The sequence below is a fragment of the Liolophura sinensis genome, chromosome 10 (genome assembly GCF_032854445.1).
Source record: "Liolophura sinensis isolate JHLJ2023 chromosome 10, CUHK_Ljap_v2, whole genome shotgun sequence".
NCBI lineage: Eukaryota > Metazoa > Mollusca > Polyplacophora > Chitonida > Chitonidae > Liolophura > Liolophura sinensis.
The window spans coordinates 13,503,553-13,523,332 of NC_088304.1; the positions used below are offsets into that span (position 1 = coordinate 13,503,553).

General features: G+C 39.8%; 1 protein-coding gene across 1 annotated transcript in view; it reads left to right on the forward strand.

Moving 5' to 3' along the window:
• The first annotated feature begins 12,132 nt into the window (after window positions 1-12,132).
• Window positions 12,133-19,780, forward strand: part of LOC135476907 (GAS2-like protein 1) — a 33,907-nt gene continuing 26,259 nt past the window's right edge. The window contains 1 exon segment of the mRNA XM_064757052.1: window positions 12,133-12,924. Within this exon segment, the coding sequence (XP_064613122.1) occupies window positions 12,322-12,924 (603 nt within the window). The 5' untranslated portion in view covers window positions 12,133-12,321.

Sequence of the window (19,780 nt, forward strand, 5' to 3'; positions counted from 1 at the left end):
AATGGAAATCGGCTTGGAAAAGTTAAAAGTTTAAGAATAGCTGAGGCGAAACAAGAGCTACTGGTAACTATCGTTTCATATTATCTACAGCGTATTATCTCGGCCGTTGTTAGGGCTATAGAGGCATTATACATCGAGGACACAGAGCGGAGTATTTGCCAAGCCTTCGCAAGCAGACCTACACGCTAGATTTACCAAGAGGCATCAGCCGGTGATTAGAATAATTCAGGCCACGCGACAAACAAACACAAAACCCACAAATAATTAGATATCACCTTATCATGGTAATCATTAACTGTTGTTTATACATTGGTTTCATTTTCCGGATTATTTCGGCCTTCGTGGTCATAATTGAATGATAGGATAGTCAGTCATAGTTACTGAGTGTTGACGTCATATGAATGACGTCATCACTGTGACGTTACTGCATCTACTATTGTATTGATCCGCCCACAAACCCATTCTCTATGCCATGTATACTTGGTACATATGCACCATAAGTGTCCATGTCACAACATGTGAAATAATGCGACGTCACATCTGAAAATGCCAGATGAGGATCCCATCTTTAATCATATACCAAACCGACTAGCTTCGATTTAGGCTAGTCAACGACGATATACCGTTGTGTACTTTGTGTGTGGGACGATATGTTGTGTAATTATAGTATACACCGACCTGTGGTAAGTTACAGGTCTTAAGTACACCATATTGATGAAAGACAAGTGGTGTTCAATGAAGCCTTTGACGAGCTCATTGCTTTCGAAAAGACAATTTACAAATGAAATTATAAGTGACTAACTTGTGGAATCAGCCATTCGGATAATACATTGCATCAGTCACTGCACGTAATTCCACGTTGGAAAGATTGGAAACTGCCAAAGTACATATACGGTTATAATAAGACAAAATGAGATGTCAACTTAATCACGTTTACCACAATTGACTTTGTATATAATACATGGTACAATGGTACTTTAATAAACAATATGACTGACAATTTATAGCTATAAGAAGACTAAAGTTTCGACTGAAAAACAAAGTGCTTTGCTTTGCATGCTGACCACTTCGTCTGTGTTTTCCCCTTTATTGTGTACGAGCAAAACTCGTTATTTTTATAGTATTTTCCATTCAGACATTCAGACGACAACGGTTGACTGATAATGGCCACTATTCATTGATCTTGAGAATAACCCGCGATACCGGATACGGAGTTTTTAGAATGTGTAGATCGTACAAATATATCCCAAAGACATATGTTTCCGATGGGAAATGTTCGGCTTAACTAATATGATATTGGATTTTCAGATGGCGACCGGTTTTTTTTTTTTTGGACCTTCGTCTTAGAAGAGCAGCCCAAATTATAGAGGATATGCTTATATGGCAATACAGGAAGCATATTAATTTGATTTATTTATGTGATTGGTGTTTTACGCCGTACTCGAAAATATTTCACTTATACGACGGCGGCTAGCATTATGGTGGGAGGAAACTGGGCAGAGCCCGTGGGAAATCGAGACCTATCAAAGATTCAGTTTCTTTGAATTTTGCACATATCTCTTCCACTGTTCAATCTGGTCTCGATTGGATTTATTTATATATTTGCGTATTCGACTGGTGTTTACGTATTATGGTTGGATAAAACCGGGCAGAGTCCGGGGGAAATCCACGACCATCCGCACGTTACTGGTAGACCTTCCAACGAACGCTTGGAGAGAAAGCCAGTGTTCCGTGTAGGACTGAATTAAAAACGGCTAAATAAAAAGTAAAATAAAATAAAAAATAAAGTAATATAATAATATTAAGAAATAAATTAGCCTTAGGAAAACAAGCGCAAATTTACAATGGGTTTGACATCAGCAAAAAGCCCCCTCGTTCTAAGTTGATGGCCAATGACGAAAGATACCACGTCAAAAGTTTGACGGACCGACAGACAGACGGACCGACAGACAGACGGACCGACAGACAGAGCTGCTTGTCCTCGTTAAAAAATAGGAAGCCAATTCATGTTTGTGGCTTAATCTCCTGAAAGTGTTTTTTTTTTTTAACATACTGGCTTGTAGCTAGCCGGCTTTAGAACCATGCACATCCATGCACATATGCAACTTGGTCAAGCTCCACTGGTTGTCGGCCCTCAGATGTTTCGCGGGTATTGGGTGGAGAGTCTGCAAGGGTGAAGAATAGCAGTTACGCTGGGAGACAAAGCGTGCGAGTTTTGAGTCACCGGGAAGCGGCCGGCAACGTTTGGGTCTCGGTGGAACCGTCTGTACGTGTGTTGTGGGCTGTAACTGACTCATTCGCTTTATATCGATGACTGCATGGAGCAGGGAAGCGATCGAAGACGCTCCAAGGGGATGGGTGGATGGATGGAATGGGTTAAAGCTGTATATAGACGGAGGCTTTCTTCTACAATGGCGGTCGAGTCTGCAGCGTTTTGAGCGTGCATGTACAGCTATAGCCTCAAAACGACTGTGACATTTATAGTCTGAAAATAATTGCCTGGCGTTTCCTGCCCTAGACCAGGCTTGGATATGATACTGCACATGCTTCTGGTGTACACGTGCTAATGACAGCCATTCTGTGGATACCGTTCAGCCCGAGGGTGGAGGAGTGGAGTATAGACCTACAGATGGAAGAGAGCCCTATACATTAAACAGCGTGCCACAAGAAATTATAATACCGGGCTACATGTGTAAATGCTGTTGGTCCTATTTTGCGGATATGTGAAATGGTTGTGCGGGGATACATATGGTGTATGTATCTAATACCCTCCATATGTGTGCCTGTGAGTGACAGTTACATTACCGTCTGCTAGATCATGGCTGTGATATGCGTCAACGAGGCAACACTACAAGTCCAGCGATACTGTTTACAGCCCTGCATGACAGTTACGTGGGGAAAACAAGGAACTATAGCTGCTGTCTATCCAAGATGACGGCAACACGTAGGTGTGCACCTACACGTTCATTTTGACCATCTCTCCAGCGTACGTACAATGCATGTGCATTCGTGTATAAATCGTGTCATTAATGTATTTATTTATTTTATTGGTGTTTTAAGCCGTACTCAAGAATATTTCTATTATACGACGGCGGCAAGTGTTATGGGAGGGGGACACCGGGCAGAGTAGTTCATGTTAAATGTGAATCCGTTTGTTATTGCTCATAAATGTCCATATGTTTCCATTGTCACGTGAAAGCTACATGCGTGACATTCTGCATCACTCGAACAACAGACTTTCTGTTAAAATTAATCAACGTCATACTCAGCAATATTTCACTTTTACAATGCCGGCCGGGTTCATCACATGGGTGGAGGTAACTTTACTCACCGAAGTAAACCAGACCCTTTCGACGTGTACCTCAAAAACTGATAATTTAAAGCCGCAGCGCATCTAGCGACAGTTGGGTTCGAACCTACGACCTTACCGGTGTCCTCAGATGGACGCTTTATTCGAAGGAGCTCGGAATATTGTACATAGCATTAAATAATTTGCCTCACTGTTATGACTTTTCTGTCAGGTTTGTCCCATGTAACTTGGCTCACAGACAAAACAGGCTCACATATACACTCATATTTAGCTCAAGTTTCGCAAAGTATTGAAACGGTTTACAAACTTTTGACTTTCAATTGTTTACGAAATAAGCGCACATTTCAGACGCACATTTTATATATATATATATATATATATATATATATATATATATATATATATATATATATATATATATATATATATATATATATATATATGGCAATATGTTACCATAGGGGTTTGTTTGTGTAGTTGATTCTATCGCTATATTTTCAGTGTTAGACATCAGATGCAGCAGTTGGCGTAGTGCACCGCTGATGGCCATTTCGTTGCAGCCAGCCCAGTAACCAGCCTAAAGGTAACGTGGTGTTTGGGAACGGCTGCAGTGACTAACGGTGAAGTGTGTACTGCTGAAGTGTGTTCTGCTTGACAAAACGGCTCATCTCTCTCGCCCTCTCTCTCCCTGCCTGCCTGCCTCAGTAGAACGGAAAGTCCTTGCCAGTAAAACACAGCTCTCCGAAAGTTGGAAAACATGTGGAGATAGGCAGACCGGGGCAGGAGGGGGTGGGTTCCGGGTCGTCAGTCCGGGTGATGAGCTGATTCAGCATGGGGAGACCAGACGGACTTTTTGCGGCACATGTGCGTTTATTTACAAACCGTGGCCTGTGTATTGACTGGAATATAAACATATCAGGCCCTCGGGTGTTCGAAAGATACTCGAATTTCGACCGGTAGGTATAATGTGTGTATATATGCATTTACATTTTGTATTTATTAGTTTTCTGTAGTGGGGTTTAAAGCCGTATATTCAAGAATTTTTCACCTATACGGTTGTGTAAATGTATGTATATATATGCCTGGGGGTTTAACGTCGTACTTAACAAGTTTTTAGTTATATAACGACGAGGCATCATTAGGTGTGTGTACACATACTGTGTCTTCTCGTAGCAGAGCTAGTCCATGCCGCCAGAGTGCTGCAGCCACAGAAGTATCATGCCGAAGACACCAGGCATGACACCCCACCCAGTCATATTATACTCACACCGGGCCATCCAGTCATGCTTTCTTGCTCTTCCTTGCGATTCTTCCAAACTTTTGGTAATTTTTTTAATACATGCTCGAATCTAATCCATAATAAAACCAAGAAATATTTATTTATTTGACTGGTGATTTACGCCATACTCAAGAATATTTCACTTATATGACAGCGGCTAGAATATGGGGGGAAATCGGGCAGAGCTCAGAAGATATCCAAGACCATCCGCAGGAAGCTGATAGTCTAAAAAATAAATATTGAAATACATATATCAGTACGGAACTATACCAGACAGAGATTGTATAGTGTTAATGATCAATCAGCCATTGCAAAAACCATGCAAAAAGTGTGAAATATGAAATTGTCGGCAAAATCAGCGAGCGAGTCCATCTCGTACATTGCACGTATCTTAAAATGCGAACTCTCAACTCTATATGATTATTGCCGAACTCGGTCGTTTCCGGAGTAAGTCCGTGAGGCATGTTCGAGTAATGCCGTATTTCGCTTGTCAGTCATCACGGTCGAGTTTTCGCGCGAGTTATCAAAAGTAGGCATGCTGCGAGCGAGCGTAAAAAATACATGTGAATGGTTATTTTTAGTGAGGAAAATGACTTACCTCCGGAACTGACGGGATACTGGTACTGTGTCTGTGCGTTCTACACTTGTAACTTCACCAGAAAACTTTTCCCTTTTCGTCAGATGATGAGAAAGATCCGCCATAAACACCCAGAAAATAAAAATAGATCACGTACGAAAATAAATTTCGCACATAACTCAGATATGACAGAGCTCTTGAATGAAGAGGGTTATCGGTTTATTGGCCCGCATGTATATGTGTTCCATGTATGACACTGCAGAAAATGGGGAGTCTCAAAGGGCCGAAGAAAAAAAAAACAACAGCAAGATTTCCATGATGAGCAATAAGAAACTGAGGTCTCGTACACCCTGGGGTAAGAGAGCCATTTTTAAAACTACAACATTTCATATGTTAGACGTCCCTACCACCTCTTTCCCCACCCCATTGCTAGCTGTTATGTTTTACATTAAATACATGTGTAAATCCATTTTCTCAATTAATGCTAGAAGCTAGAGCGTCGCTCTTGCCTGTTATGTTTTGTGACCCAACATTTTTTATTTATTTATGTATTTATTTATTTATGTATTTATTTGAATGGTGTTTTACGCCGTACTCAAGGATTCCCAACATTTAGGCCATGCATTATGATTATATTCATTTCTCAGTTTGTTTTTGATTCATCCCTGCGCGGATCTCACGTACATGCGTGTTCCTCGTCCGCGGTCTCCCTTTTTTACACGGTTTCGTCGTTTTGATTAGCGCTTCAGTTCACTGATAGCCCCTCATAAAAAAGGTCGCAAGTTCGTATCTGACAGAGGTCAGTCAGTAGTCAGTTTGTTTTATACAGCTTCATCACTCTAATTAGCGATTCAGTTCACTGATATCCTCTCATTAACAAGGTCGTGAGTTCGTATCTAACGGATGCCGATTTGTAGGGCCTGTAGCCAATCTTCTTGTCACATACCCGGATGTGGATGATTGCCCTGTTGTATATAGAGCCTTTATAAACACAGCATTATTTTCTGTGGTTGTATAACCAAGTACGCACATTATTAATCAGCTATGTCTATTTGTCCTTATGTTTAATGTCATGTCGCATACATTAATGGTAACTTACCGTACTGAATTACATATGTTTGTTTAGTATACCCACTGATGTCTCATCACTCTCATATGCATTGCTCCATAAATGTTGGTGTTCATAATTTGAATTGTGTAATCGAGGTCGTGATTAACTGGGTCATACACACGCTTCACAGTTAGGTGAAGTATTTATTAAATAAATTCGCAAAATACCCTAACAAACCGTCTGACTTAAAGCCTCAACCTAACCAGCGATATGTTCCCGATAAGAATAAGTCTGTCCCATCTGTCAGTGATTATTGTTCAACAGTCAGCGGGCGTAACACGATATAAGTGCAGGACATCCCGAGATAACACTATGCCAAGGAAGGAGCTGGTATTCTGTATGTATGACCTCCAGGAAAAGGGCTGAACTTATGTAAAATATAGACCAGCAACCATGCAGAATTGCTGATGTCTAATTCATACATATATATGTGTGTGTATGTGGCCAGTTAAAGTAGACATGCCATTGCGTAGGTGAGATTACTAACATAAGAGGTTAGCGTTTTTTCTAGTCCATGTGACCTTATCCTCGAGTCTGGGTCAAGTACCTCGTTAGTGACGACCAAGTTTCCCTCCCTAACTCGATCTGCAGAATGCACGGTACGCCTTATATATATATATATATATATATATATATATATATATATATGCACTATTCGACTATAAATTATACCATTAACTATAAAGGTGTTGATGCTGCGCGAAAATAAGGGTATTCTTATTAAATTTTCTCTCTCTTTATTTTCCGCATATTTTTTATGCTTTAAATCCATCAGTGTGTCAGTGGAGACGTCCCTGTTTGTGTATAATTATGTGAATAGGATCTTCTAGAGTGGCAGATGACTGGGTTCACGTGATCGTATTAACATCAGATACATACTAGTGTGATTCTCACGAAATTCACTTCCGGTAGAGCAAATTAAATCCTGTATGGCGTCAAATATACGTCTTATGTACGTTTTTACGTTTTTTAGGCTACGGAGAAAATTAATGTGTTTAAAAAGGTTTACAATACTGACCCCTGGCCAGACTTTTGCCTAAACTTTTTACTGATCAAATAACCATACTCTTTCTAAGATAGAGAAAAACCTTCCACACAACGGTATTTAGAGTAATGATCTCAGACCAGACGTTTCGCGAAACCTTATAACACTGGTCTTACAGTTTTTGGGCTGAGGAAAAAACCTTACCCAAAAGGCTTTGCAAAACTGACCCCAGACCATACTTTCCACGAAAACTTAAAGCAACGGATTTGCAACGTTTTACCTGGGGAGAAAAACCTTGGGACAAAGGTTTAAAGGACGGACACGGGAACCGACTTTCTCATTAACGTTATCGCAATGGACAGCTGTTAATTGTAACTCCAGACCAGCTTTTCTCAGAGCTTTATAGCAATGGAAGAAAAAAGTCTTCGCACAAAGATTTACAATAATGACATCAGGCCAGATGTTCCACGAAACGTTATGGCAATGGGCCTACAGATTTCATCTAGGGAGGAAAACTCTTTGCATAAAGGTTTCCCATTTTTTTTTTCGCGAAACCTTATAGCAATGGGCTTGCAGATTTTAACCCAGTGAGAAAACCCCTTTGCTCAAGGTTGCTAGTTTTTTTCGCGAAACCTTATAGCAATGGGCTTGCAAATTTTAACCTAGTGAGAAAAAGCCTGTGCATAAAGGTTTCCCAGTTTTTTTTCGTGAAACCTTATTGCAATGGGCTTGCAAATTTTAACCTAGTGGAAAAAAGCCTGTGCATAAAGGTTTCCCAGTTTTTTCGTGAAACCTTATTGCAATGGGCTTGCAGACTTTAACCTAGTGAGAAAAACTCTTTGCATGAAGGTTTCCCAGTTTTTTTCGCGAAACCTTATACCTAAGGAGACAAAAAAAGCATTCGCACAAAGATTTTCTTTACTCACTCAGACGAGGCTTTCGCGGAGACTAATAGCAATAGACTTTTAGCTTTTTAACCTAAGGATAAGAAAACAAAAGTTTAATTCATACAAATGTCTCTCTTGCCTTTATTTTTTTTTTTTAATTGTGTTAACTGACACGCTTTTCAAGCTCACACACCTTCACCTTTACTAAACCTCATTTAGTGCACAGCGTTAGAGTGGTGCTGTGGTACTGTGTGTTTCCGACCCAGTTTTTAACTTTACTCTTAGAGTTATCGCCCTTCCAGCGTGAATAAGGCCTACACAACAAGTACCGTATTCACAAATGCGTAAATGTTCAAGTTGTCACGAAACGCCTGTGATTTTTACACTTATAATAGTCGAACCTGTCCAATCCCATCGCTCGCGAAGCCTTTAATAATTGGTTACAATATGCGGTTGAAATGAATTTTTATCAGGAATGTGCTGCGTTCTGATTGGCTAATCAAGTGTAAAGCCCATGCGCGAGGTGTGAAGAACGGTACTAAATGGACATGCATGCTGGTTTCAGCCAGGTGTTGGTTTCAGAGAGGTGTTGATTTCGTTCAGCTGTCGGTCTGACGTGAGACATGAAATTGATGACTGGAGTGAGTGACAGCAACGTGACCGTGTGGAACAGCCCAAGACGACAGCCTGCGCTATTTGTACGTGTAGGTCTTTGTAAGATTTGTTGAACATTTGCTCTAAACAGGTGATGTTTTTTTAGGCGTTTTTCGCTGTGAACGTGCTTTTTGTTGATCTTTTGAGACTCTTTTCAAAGTCGGTGAAAAATGATTGGCCTTTGGTTGCATTTACGAAATCAATGCACATCATGACAGATTATTTAATTACTTAATTACTAGATGTAGAAGCTCTAGACAAATTACAGCGACTGCGTTAATGCCTCAGTCGTAACAGATTTCCATTTTGTACAGGTTCATTGTGACTATAGACCTATTGTCAGGTCATACATTTCGCTTGGAAAAGAAACTGTAGTCCAACTAAAGCCGAAAGGGTTTTGAGCACATATGTTTTTCTACTATGTTAAGGTAATCACGTAATTTTGTGTGAATCACTGTGGCATAAACACTTCATGTGTTAAATCAACAGCGCATGTCACTTCGTAGTCTTTCATGTGCATGTTGCTTATGTAAAATGACGAAGTAATTTTTTTTTAACAAATCTAACCTTATTATACAAAGCTGTGTAAAGTTGTAGATATAAACAAATTTCGATAAAATCAACGATTCAAAAGACAATGACAGTGGATTTCCTATACTGTACGTTTAACATTAATGTTGTTGCAGTTCTGAGAGCCTTAATATCTGTGTTCGATTCTGATTTGAGTCAAACCGAGAAAGTTTTTACCTACATCGTTAATATTCTGTGACAGAAGATTATGTAAACGTAGTTTTTCCAATACTGTTACCCTTTCATTTGTGCAGTATAGATTATAATGCGTGTTCGAACCCCGGAGAAGTCTCTTCAGTTCCAGCACTAAACAAAATTTGATTTTTTTTTGCGCAATGTAAGAATACTATTATTTCTTGATTTATCGTCTTCGGTTTTCGCTACTGACGATTTCTGATTATCAAGTGCGCATGACAGTCAGCTGTGATAGTGCTTGGTTCCCGTCTTTTTTCTCTGGTTCCCGTCTGACTTCGTCTGGTAACTTCAGAGGTGTGTAAAAATCGAAATAAATAAATAAATAAATAAATAAATAAATAAATAAACACTTAAACTGGAAAAATAAATCAATACTAGTGAGTAAATCCGTAAGCAAATACGGCCGCGAATAAAACGGACGAGTAGAGCGGGTTAATATATTCTAGGCTGCTATAATCCCCTTGACCTATAAGAGGTCGAAAGTATACAGTCGTTTTAGCGTATTTAATTGTTGTAATTAAGAGATTGGTGTAAATCTTGTACAAATCACAGCTGTTTATCCAATCGCAGGGATTAGCAGACGGTTGTAAAGCCGTTATGAGAGGAGATTTAACGCTTAACGCAAGATTGCGTAAACCGAATTAAATCTTACACTGACTTGACGGCAATTAATCCCCCAGAGCTCACGTGGCTTGGTAAGGCCCGTGACGTCACTTTTACCCGTGACGTCACTTAGGCCTACCATAAAGTCCTAGTACATAAAACCGGGGAATATTGAGTATACAGTCAACTGTTTGCGATATGACTATAAACTGTCAGTAATTCAAAAGAGACACATGTCACTCCTTCTCGTTATCAGAGCTAAGGTTTAATGGATTCTAAAAAAAATAGCAGTCACATACATGCATTCCCCATGGACTCAATTTTACTTATTCATGTTTTTTTTTTTCTTTTTTTTTTTTTAATTAGAAAACGCGTTTATATACCTGTATATAAAGTCTACCCATCGACATTCCTGTATGAGAGATAAAAGCAGTCCACACGCATCGCAGACGTATAACAACAGGTAGTCAGTCTCACAATGCGTTATCATCGGGATAAACAGAATGTTCATTTCCGAACACCTGTTCGGCGATAAGCATAAGGTGGTCCGGACATACCATCAGAGCAAATTTGGCGTCGCTTCGTCGGTTTCTTGATATGCATAATCTGATGTGCAACTGAGAAGTACGTCGTTAAAGAGATCGCGATAAATATCTACATATTTTTTACATATCTATAACAACTGAATATGTCTGCGAGTAAACTGACGAAATCTAGGAAATCGAACAGGTTTACGGGATAATGGAGAGAGATTCTTTTTTGTTCATAATTGAAACGTTCTGTTGATTCTTTCTTTTACATTTGCTTATATTAAGTGAATAAAGATAATGACGTTTCTTTATCACATGAATAAAGATAATGGCGTTTCTTTATTACGTGAATATAGATTTAGAGATGTATAATTTTTTATAGTGAACATCGGTATATATTCTTTATTACGTGAATATAGATTTAGAGATGTGTAATTTTTTTATAGTGAACATCGGTATATATTCTTTATTACGTGAATATAGATTTAGAGATGTATAATTTTTTATAGCGAACATGGGTATATCTTTCATTTACTCTAGTTCATACATAATGACATTTGTGCTGTTAAAGTCGGAGTTAAGCCTGCATGGGTTGAAGTTGGGTTGCAATTTAATTCGCATCCGCTCCTTATTAGCTGTCATCCGATGCCTGTAAAACCAGTCGAGTGGCACAGTATTGATTTCTACCCAAATATTTTCACCGAGCACACTACGCTAGCTGGCTGCTCGACGAAAGGGACAACCCCCAAGTTATATAGCCCAAGGACTCACTCAAGCGACACGCTCGCAACAAACTAGTCGTTGTTATGTGTCGAGAGCCTAAACGCGTCAGCCGGGTTTACTATACCGTGCATGTACATATCCAGATATTCATAGCTTCAAACCGCGTAACCTTTTATGCCTACAGATTTTCCCTTTAGGGCTACCTGTTTATTTACCTATGGTGCGGGTGGCATAATGTGTAGTACAGCCCCTGTTTGCATTTCTTTTCCAGGTCACGTGACGAGTGGCACAGAACAGCGTTTACACCTGGCGCTTGTCGGTTAATACAATAGACTAGCTGTGAGTGACGGACGACGTTAAGGTGAGCATCGCGGGGCAAACGAAACAGATCGGTAAAGGGTTGAGCCGTTAGGCCGTTACGCAGTGCAAACACCCTATACCCCCTCACCACGGAGCTTTTTGGACTGTGATCCCAAGAAAAGGACAACCCCACGAGGACAGTTCAGCCACACGTAGGGACCTCTAAGTTGGTGTACACCGTTTGGGCTATGTAGGAATGGTCGGGCGGTCTTAAGCCTGGTGACTGCCTGGTGATTACCTGTCAATGTCAGCTACACGGCTTGCCCGACCGTCATCGAGATGCCGAGCTCGCGGGACTGTTGGATCGGTGCCATAGTCAAACGACTCCAGTTAATAAATGACGGCCTCATAGGCGTCAGTGTGTCAGGCATTTTGGATTACGGTCTGACCGTTATGTTGATCTGTACCGTGGAATCTGTACCTTTGTGCTGCTAATGCTGTATTATACGATGTGACGTGATGGGGGGTCTGTGATACTCAGGTGAGATTTCACCTGCCTCCCTTAGGTTTTTTTATTGCCCCCACCCCCGGGGAAGTATGGAGGGGACAGAAGGAGAAGCAGGCTCGGGCACGCTATTAGTGCTCGATCCTAAACCGTTCAAACCTTTCAAAAGCAAAGATGAATACCTGTACGCTATGAAAGAAGATCTGTCGGAATGGTTTTATTGTTTGTACAGAATCGATATTTCTGTGGATAATTTCTTTGAAGTTTTGGAAACAGGCGTGATACTGTGCGATCACGCGGTCAGCGTTCAGAATTTCGCACGCGAGCGTCGCATTGTTCACGCGGATTTGGAATTACGCTCCTACTTCATCCGCGAAATCCCTGATGGGGGAATCCCCTGCAAACATGGCGTCAAACCCAAGACGTTCCAAGCCCGCGACAATATCTCTAACTTCATCAGCTGGTGTCGGAAGCTGGGGATTCCCCAAGTGCTGCTCTTCGAAACGGACGACCTCGTTTTGAGGAAGAATGAGCGCAGTGTTGTGCTGTGTTTGCTGGAAGTGGCTCGGATTGGAGCCAAATTGGGGATGCTGGCTCCAGTTTTGGTTCAGATGGAGGAAGAAATCGACGCTGAACTGGCAGGGGATCCGCCTCCTCAAATCAAAACATGTGATCTCAGGTCCCTGGACGAAATGGTAAGTCATGGTATTTATTTCTAAAAAAATTCACCCTTAATTTGACCCCCGATTTCACTGCCTGTATTATCTTGGTGACGCTCGTGGGACCGTTTGCATAGTCTAAAATACTTTAAAAAACGACCTGGTTCCACCCATAAAATCTGTCATAACACCTTTCTTAACGTCGACATTCAAATAAATAAAAGAAATAAATATTTCTGACATATAGGAGATATTCTTTTACGGGTTGTGTGGAATGATGAATAAAGCTACTTGCTGTTCACCACGTGACACCATAATCGGCAAAACACATAACTACCGTGCACGCGCTTTGCATTGTATATATTAACATGAATCTAACTCAGGTGCATATTGAAATTTGCGTTCAAACTTTCAGTTTTCAAACACCTGCCAGATTATATCACGTGTAAAACTTACCCGCAAGTGTCGATTCTTTCATCTCCGTAATTTATAAACTGTTTATGTAACGGAAGGTATTGAATATTAGCAGCTATATGGATACCCTACATGACGTGTGTGTTTAATTACTTGTATGAATAGCAGATAATAAACTGAAATTGAAGTTGTCGTAAAGAATTGCTGCATGGTTGTACCTTAAAAGAGCGTTTCATAGCGTGATGCTCAAAGGTTTATTTTGAACAGGCAAACAGAAAAATTTGTTTGATCACTCATATTTACATAACGCATAAATGACGCGGGTCTCAACATAACGCATAAATGACGCGGGTCTCAACATAACGCATAAATGACGCGGGTCTCAACATAACGCATAAATGACGCGGGTCTCAACATAACGCATAAATGACGCGGGTCTCAACATAACGCATAAATGACGCGGGTCTCAACACCATGTATAAATGGAGCTAACATTGTTGTACACTGTAGAATATTGGCATAATTCAAACCATGCGATGTCGTGAACTCGGACCCCGAGTTTACTTGAATCCTTCTATAGCTTTATTTATTGTGTTGTATATATCAGAATATCTTATTGTGTTCGTTCTGTCTTGCAGTTCACTCGTTTCACTGATACAAACCTTTTTGTTCATATATACACTGAGATATTAAACATCAGAAATGAACGAAACAGTGTTGATTTTGCCTAGTGGTGTTCCTGTCAGACTTGTATCCCACGAACCTTACGTTTGGATATAGAAAATTAAAGTTGATTTTGGCAAAGTCTCGATTGAAGGGTGATACCGTGCTGAGTTCAATGAGTTCGAAACCGCCGCTGGTCAATTTTTCTTAGTGTCTGTAACCGAATTGCTTAACTGTAAAGTGCGCTAATAAAAGAATTGTATTAGCTAAGACGTGGTTTTGCCGTGTATACATTCGAAACATTTCCGGTACCTCTGAGCGAATATATTCCCCCGGACACAGCTCACGTTTACTTTGTTTTTTAACTATATGAAAAACATGACTATGTTACCCACTCCTTGATACCCTCAAAGACTTAACTGAAACCTGATTAGAAGTAAGCGATAAACCAGATGTTATGGTGCTATAAATTGTGGCAAATGCAATGTATATATATATATATATATATATATATATATATATATATATATATATATATATATATATATATATATATATATATATATATAATTGTAAACACCGCCTGTATAGTAAATGTACATTACCTCATATAATACTGTCCTAAATGTAAACATTACATGGCTCTCAGTATGTGTTTATTTTATGTTCCCCTACACCCTTATGACCTCTACATGCCGGATATTATCAGGGAATAGCATGACCAGATATATGGGTACCTTTATTAGATTAGCCCCCTCTATAATGGCCCCATATTTATTGCTGCTGCGGTAAATTCTCCGTAATGCTCGCTCTTATCTTTGTACTATATAAGCAAAGGTCAGAATGACCTCGATCCATAGATACATGTATATTAACGACCCTGTTTGTCGTAAATGTGGATAAGTTTGTCCGTCAATCAACCAGTAAGTCAATCGGCCAGTGTGACTCTTATTCCACCAGCCTGTGTGATACTGGAAACACTGTTGGATACTCTTAACTAGCTAAGTCACGCGTTCCAGGTCATACCACATTGCATTAAGGCTTTGCGTTATCGTACAGTTACTCTAATATGGAATATCTGAAAAGACCCCATTCGACTTATGAAATTGACAGTGATGCTCCAAAGAAATAAAAGATTCTGTCACACCTAGCTGTCGAATTTTATTTTCGCAGAGTCTGGATCTCTTGCCAAATCACAGCGTTCCTGAGTACCAAGGGTATCCCCACAGTTAATCTTAAATTAGATTGCATGCGCGATTTTCGGCGGGCGGGGGGTGGTGGTTTGCCATACGACAAAGCATTTATATTAATAGAAATCACTAACATGTATGTAGGTGTTAAACATAAGTCTCAAACACAAACAGCTGAGGTCTGTACACAACAAGGTGATGGAAAGGATTAGACACACGCTGATGGGTTTTGGAGTGAACCCCGTAACCGCTATATACAGGAGCCCTACTAAATGGAAGTGTAAACGACATAACTATCGTCAGCCTCTGTCAGAGCCTTTTGTGTTTAGTTGGCCAGCCTTCATCATCCTATCTTGAATGAACTACAATACAAGTTCATTTGTAATTTCTTGCGCATTGAAATTCGTAAGTCAGCATGTAATGTAAATTATTTATGTACTCCACACGTGCTATGCCAGTGCCCATGTCTACATTGTGTTCTTGGTATACCATGCATGGATATATATATATATATATATATATATATATATATATATATATATATATATATATATATATATATAATGGCTTAACTTGTAGACAGCAAAGTAACCGTTCTTGCAAAAGCGAGAACATATTTTTCGGCTGTAGAAAAAACCCCATAGGTGAGCGGTTACCAGTAAGATAATCAAACTGAAAGCATCGAATGTGTTTGGGCCTGTTTTCTGGCGTGAAACGGACATCTGTCGTTCGATTAATTATACATTAATTACGTGAGATGCAGACTGATGTATGCATGGTTTACATCCTGTCAGGTATTACATCGGGTCACATCTGCCTTTTGTATCATGCACCTAATCTCTTCGGCCCGGAAACATGTATATATAATGTATATATGCTAATTTGGTCACTTTTACCAGATGACCCCCCCCCCCCACCCGCCCCCGGAGAGTGAAACTTAAAGCATAATATTAGCTCGTCGGTATTTGACGTGTGCGTTGGTGGGATTTAACAGACCAGCTGGAAGACACGTGCAATGTGACTTGTGCCATTATGTAACAGTCGGGGACTGTTATGTACACCTGTGCATATATACCGAGGTTGAGACTGCTTTGTTTGGTAGCACAGTGTAATCGAAGCTACAAAGAACGTTTGAATTGTAACAGCACTTCCTATCTAATACATATAGCGCAAAGGTACTGGAAAATTCGCAACTTTGTATTGTAAACACTATTATTAAAAGGATATTTTAATAATCGCGCTAATCTGCTTTCGAAACCAATGTTTAGAAACCAATGTTCTTGGCAACAAAATGACGTTTGAAAGACAAATAACAGCAAATGTGACATGTGATGTGATGTTTACCAGCGGGCGTCGTTACTGTGTCCATGACTTCCAAAACAAGATCATTCATTTCAACGTCATCTCTTTAAAATTCTTAAGACCTTTCGTGTCAGATTTTAAAATGTAACAGTAGGTAATACTAAGCAATCTTTGACCGCCCCCCCCCCCCCTCCACCACCAAAAAAAATCACGACCATTTAATGACACTTTAATTAGAACTTTACATAAGCTATAATCATTGACGTCAGATTGGAGATCAGCTTTGTACTTAATGAATTTCAAACTCACTTATAGCGGAACAAACGCAATCTTGACAGGAAGTGGTATTTAACATCTGTGCTACAACATGGCTACTGAAAGATGGCCTTCTTTATGGATTGGCAGCTCATATCTAGACCTTGCTCGTCGGTATCAACATGTATATAATCCATACTTTACGTACGGAAACAAAATATCTCGAATCCCTCTAATCCTAAAGAAATTGGTCAAAATACCCAGGTGTAGTTACAGTCTGACGGAAACGGTATCTAAACGCTAATACAATTGCTTTAGTATTCCGAATTTCAGAGAATGAAAATTGATTTATATATATGGGAATCGAATGGTCCCGAAAATAGAGAAAACTATATAATATAATAGACTTTCAGCATAGAGAGTTAAATCAGAGCAGCAAAGACAATGTGATACTGGGCAAATGGTCAAATGTAACCCGTGAAAGACTTCCAGCAGAGTAAAAACCAGAGGAGATACGACACTATGTAACCCCAACTGGTAACGTAAATCCGAACTGGACTGCTGTCCTTCCAAAAAGGCTATAAAACTCCACACCGAAGCTTCGACTTATTAGATCCGCATATGATTTTATGAGATTATGTTTTTGTGGATGGTCAGATACGAGCTTTTGATTGTAATTGTATATAATTGTTTATACATAAGAGTCTGACAGTTATTGATGTCTAGTCATTGACGTAATTATTATCAGCATAGGATTCGAACGCGCACCACAGTGTTTATATAGGGTGGGGGTGGGGGGAGGGGTTACCTGTGGTTTATTCCTCGAAGACATGTAGAATTTAGGCCAATTTTAAGAAATCGATTCATGTAAATCACGATTTGGGCGATAATTAGTTCGTGTAATTCAATTCAATTTTTTCTGTTTTCGCGGCGTTTTTCATACCGTTTTAGGCCATTAGGGTCATTTGTTTTATGACACATAGAGAGATTACATTTTTAAACACACATAATTGAGACGAATAGACAGACGAATGAAATGTACGTCTATGGCGCATTCAATTCGCCCACGATCCGTTTCGGTCATTTCATTTGGTATTATGACCAGTATACAGTAAGGACTGGTGGTAGACTTGATCGTGTTATAAATGTGAATATATGTACTGTCAGTTAATCTCATCCCAGAACAATTACCATTCAAATAAACGCTTAAGCGGGCCAGTTTCTCACACCAGAAAGAAACTGTCAAAAAAATCGTCCAAATCAAACTGAACTTCATGGCAAATCGTGCTGACCCTTTGTGAATACTAAGTCTAGTTTCACATTATCATACAATCTTTTATTCATTCAACGAAATTCCGTACGCCTTACGGCACGTGAATTTGTCGCTGAAAAATGTTTAAGTTGTTTCGCTCCGGTGAACATTATTGTGTACTGAGACAACGACGGTTTTGTCGTGGGTGGCCGTCATCGTGCTGGCGATGTTATACGATAAAACGAGCTTCAGACATGCGCTTGGTACATATATAATATCACGAGGTTTGTATTTTCCCCACAACAGGCTACCATCATCTAAGGTTCGAAATTCAAATCCAGCACCAGAAAGATTTTGTTGGCGTACTTCCGTCAGCATTCCTTTTTTTTAATAGTATATAGTCGTGTACATACCAATATTAGTAAAATAAGCGAGAAGCAAATATGTTTGAGTAAATGCCGTTATATTCGAAAAGAAAGAAGGCAGCATATTTCTTAATTATTATCGCTTAGAGTATATATTCTCTGCTTTCTGATTTGTCAGTTCTCCTCTGATCGGCTTGTTTCGGAGGTCCTACCCACCCAGTATGCGGCAAAATGTTGTCTCCACAAACCCGATACGCCAAAACCTCGTTTCCACGCAAACGATATATAGATATGAGCGGTTACCATGAAGTGTGTGTGTGTAGGGGGGGGGGGGGGGGGCAAAATTGGGCTCACATGTACATGCAGTGGCTGTCTAAAATTGTTCCATCGTTGTCCCAGATTGACCCCAGATCACCTGTATAAGGCTGTCAACGGGCTTAGACTGTCTAGAATCAATTTCTTGGTAAACTCAGCATCAGTTTGTCCCCTCGAATCTCTCCATTTCTTAATGGGGTTTATTTCTTCATTCTGTTTTTCTTTTACAGTTTAAGAAGCAGTTTTACAATTGTGACGGTAGTCCACATAAGTACATAGTTAAGAAATGGAAGAGAGGGAAAATAAATAAAATTGACCATATCCTATGCATCAAAGTAAGCAAAAGTGCAGTTCATTGAACTAATTGTGTCTGCATGTACGTGCATGTACAGGGAAGTGCATACAACAAGAAAGGAGGTCGCAGAAAGTAAATTCTAGAATAGCAGAGAATTGAATTCTTTGTAGACAGTTTTTAATCTTACTCTTCAGACTCTGATAATAGGAATTTCTATATACATGGCTGTGTATGAAGCCATTGCAAGATTTACGCGTTAACACTTTACAATGGCCTGCCCGGGCAATACCAAAAACTTTTAAAAGGGTACTTGCTGTTGCCTCGCTGGGGGCTGAGCACTAAAGGGTTAAAGCGTGGAAACATGACTGGTCGGCCCGGTGTCAGTATAATACATGCGACTGGGTGGAGTATCTTGTCCGGTGTCTTCGTCATGATACTTCATTGGCGGCAGCACTTTGGCGGCATGGACTGCCACAGAAGACCCAGTATGTGTACACATACCTAATGACTCGTCATCGTCATAAAAATTGTTAAGTACGACGTAAAACCCTAAGTATACATGTACTGGGCCAATATACTTAACAATGGAAAGCTGTTTTGAAATAGCACAGCTCACTTTTTTAGCAGAATCATTTTACCTCCAGTCAACATTTCTTAACAAAGCTGACCTATTTTGTGAAAGCTGAATACTTTGTTAACAGGCCATTTTTTTTTAAATAAAATGAACTAACGAACCGTTTAAATTAACTCAGTTAATGTATTAAACATCGTTAATTTATCATGTGTGTTTTGAGGCGTTCGATGCGTACGGCTTACTGCGTTACTTTATTAAGTGTTTATT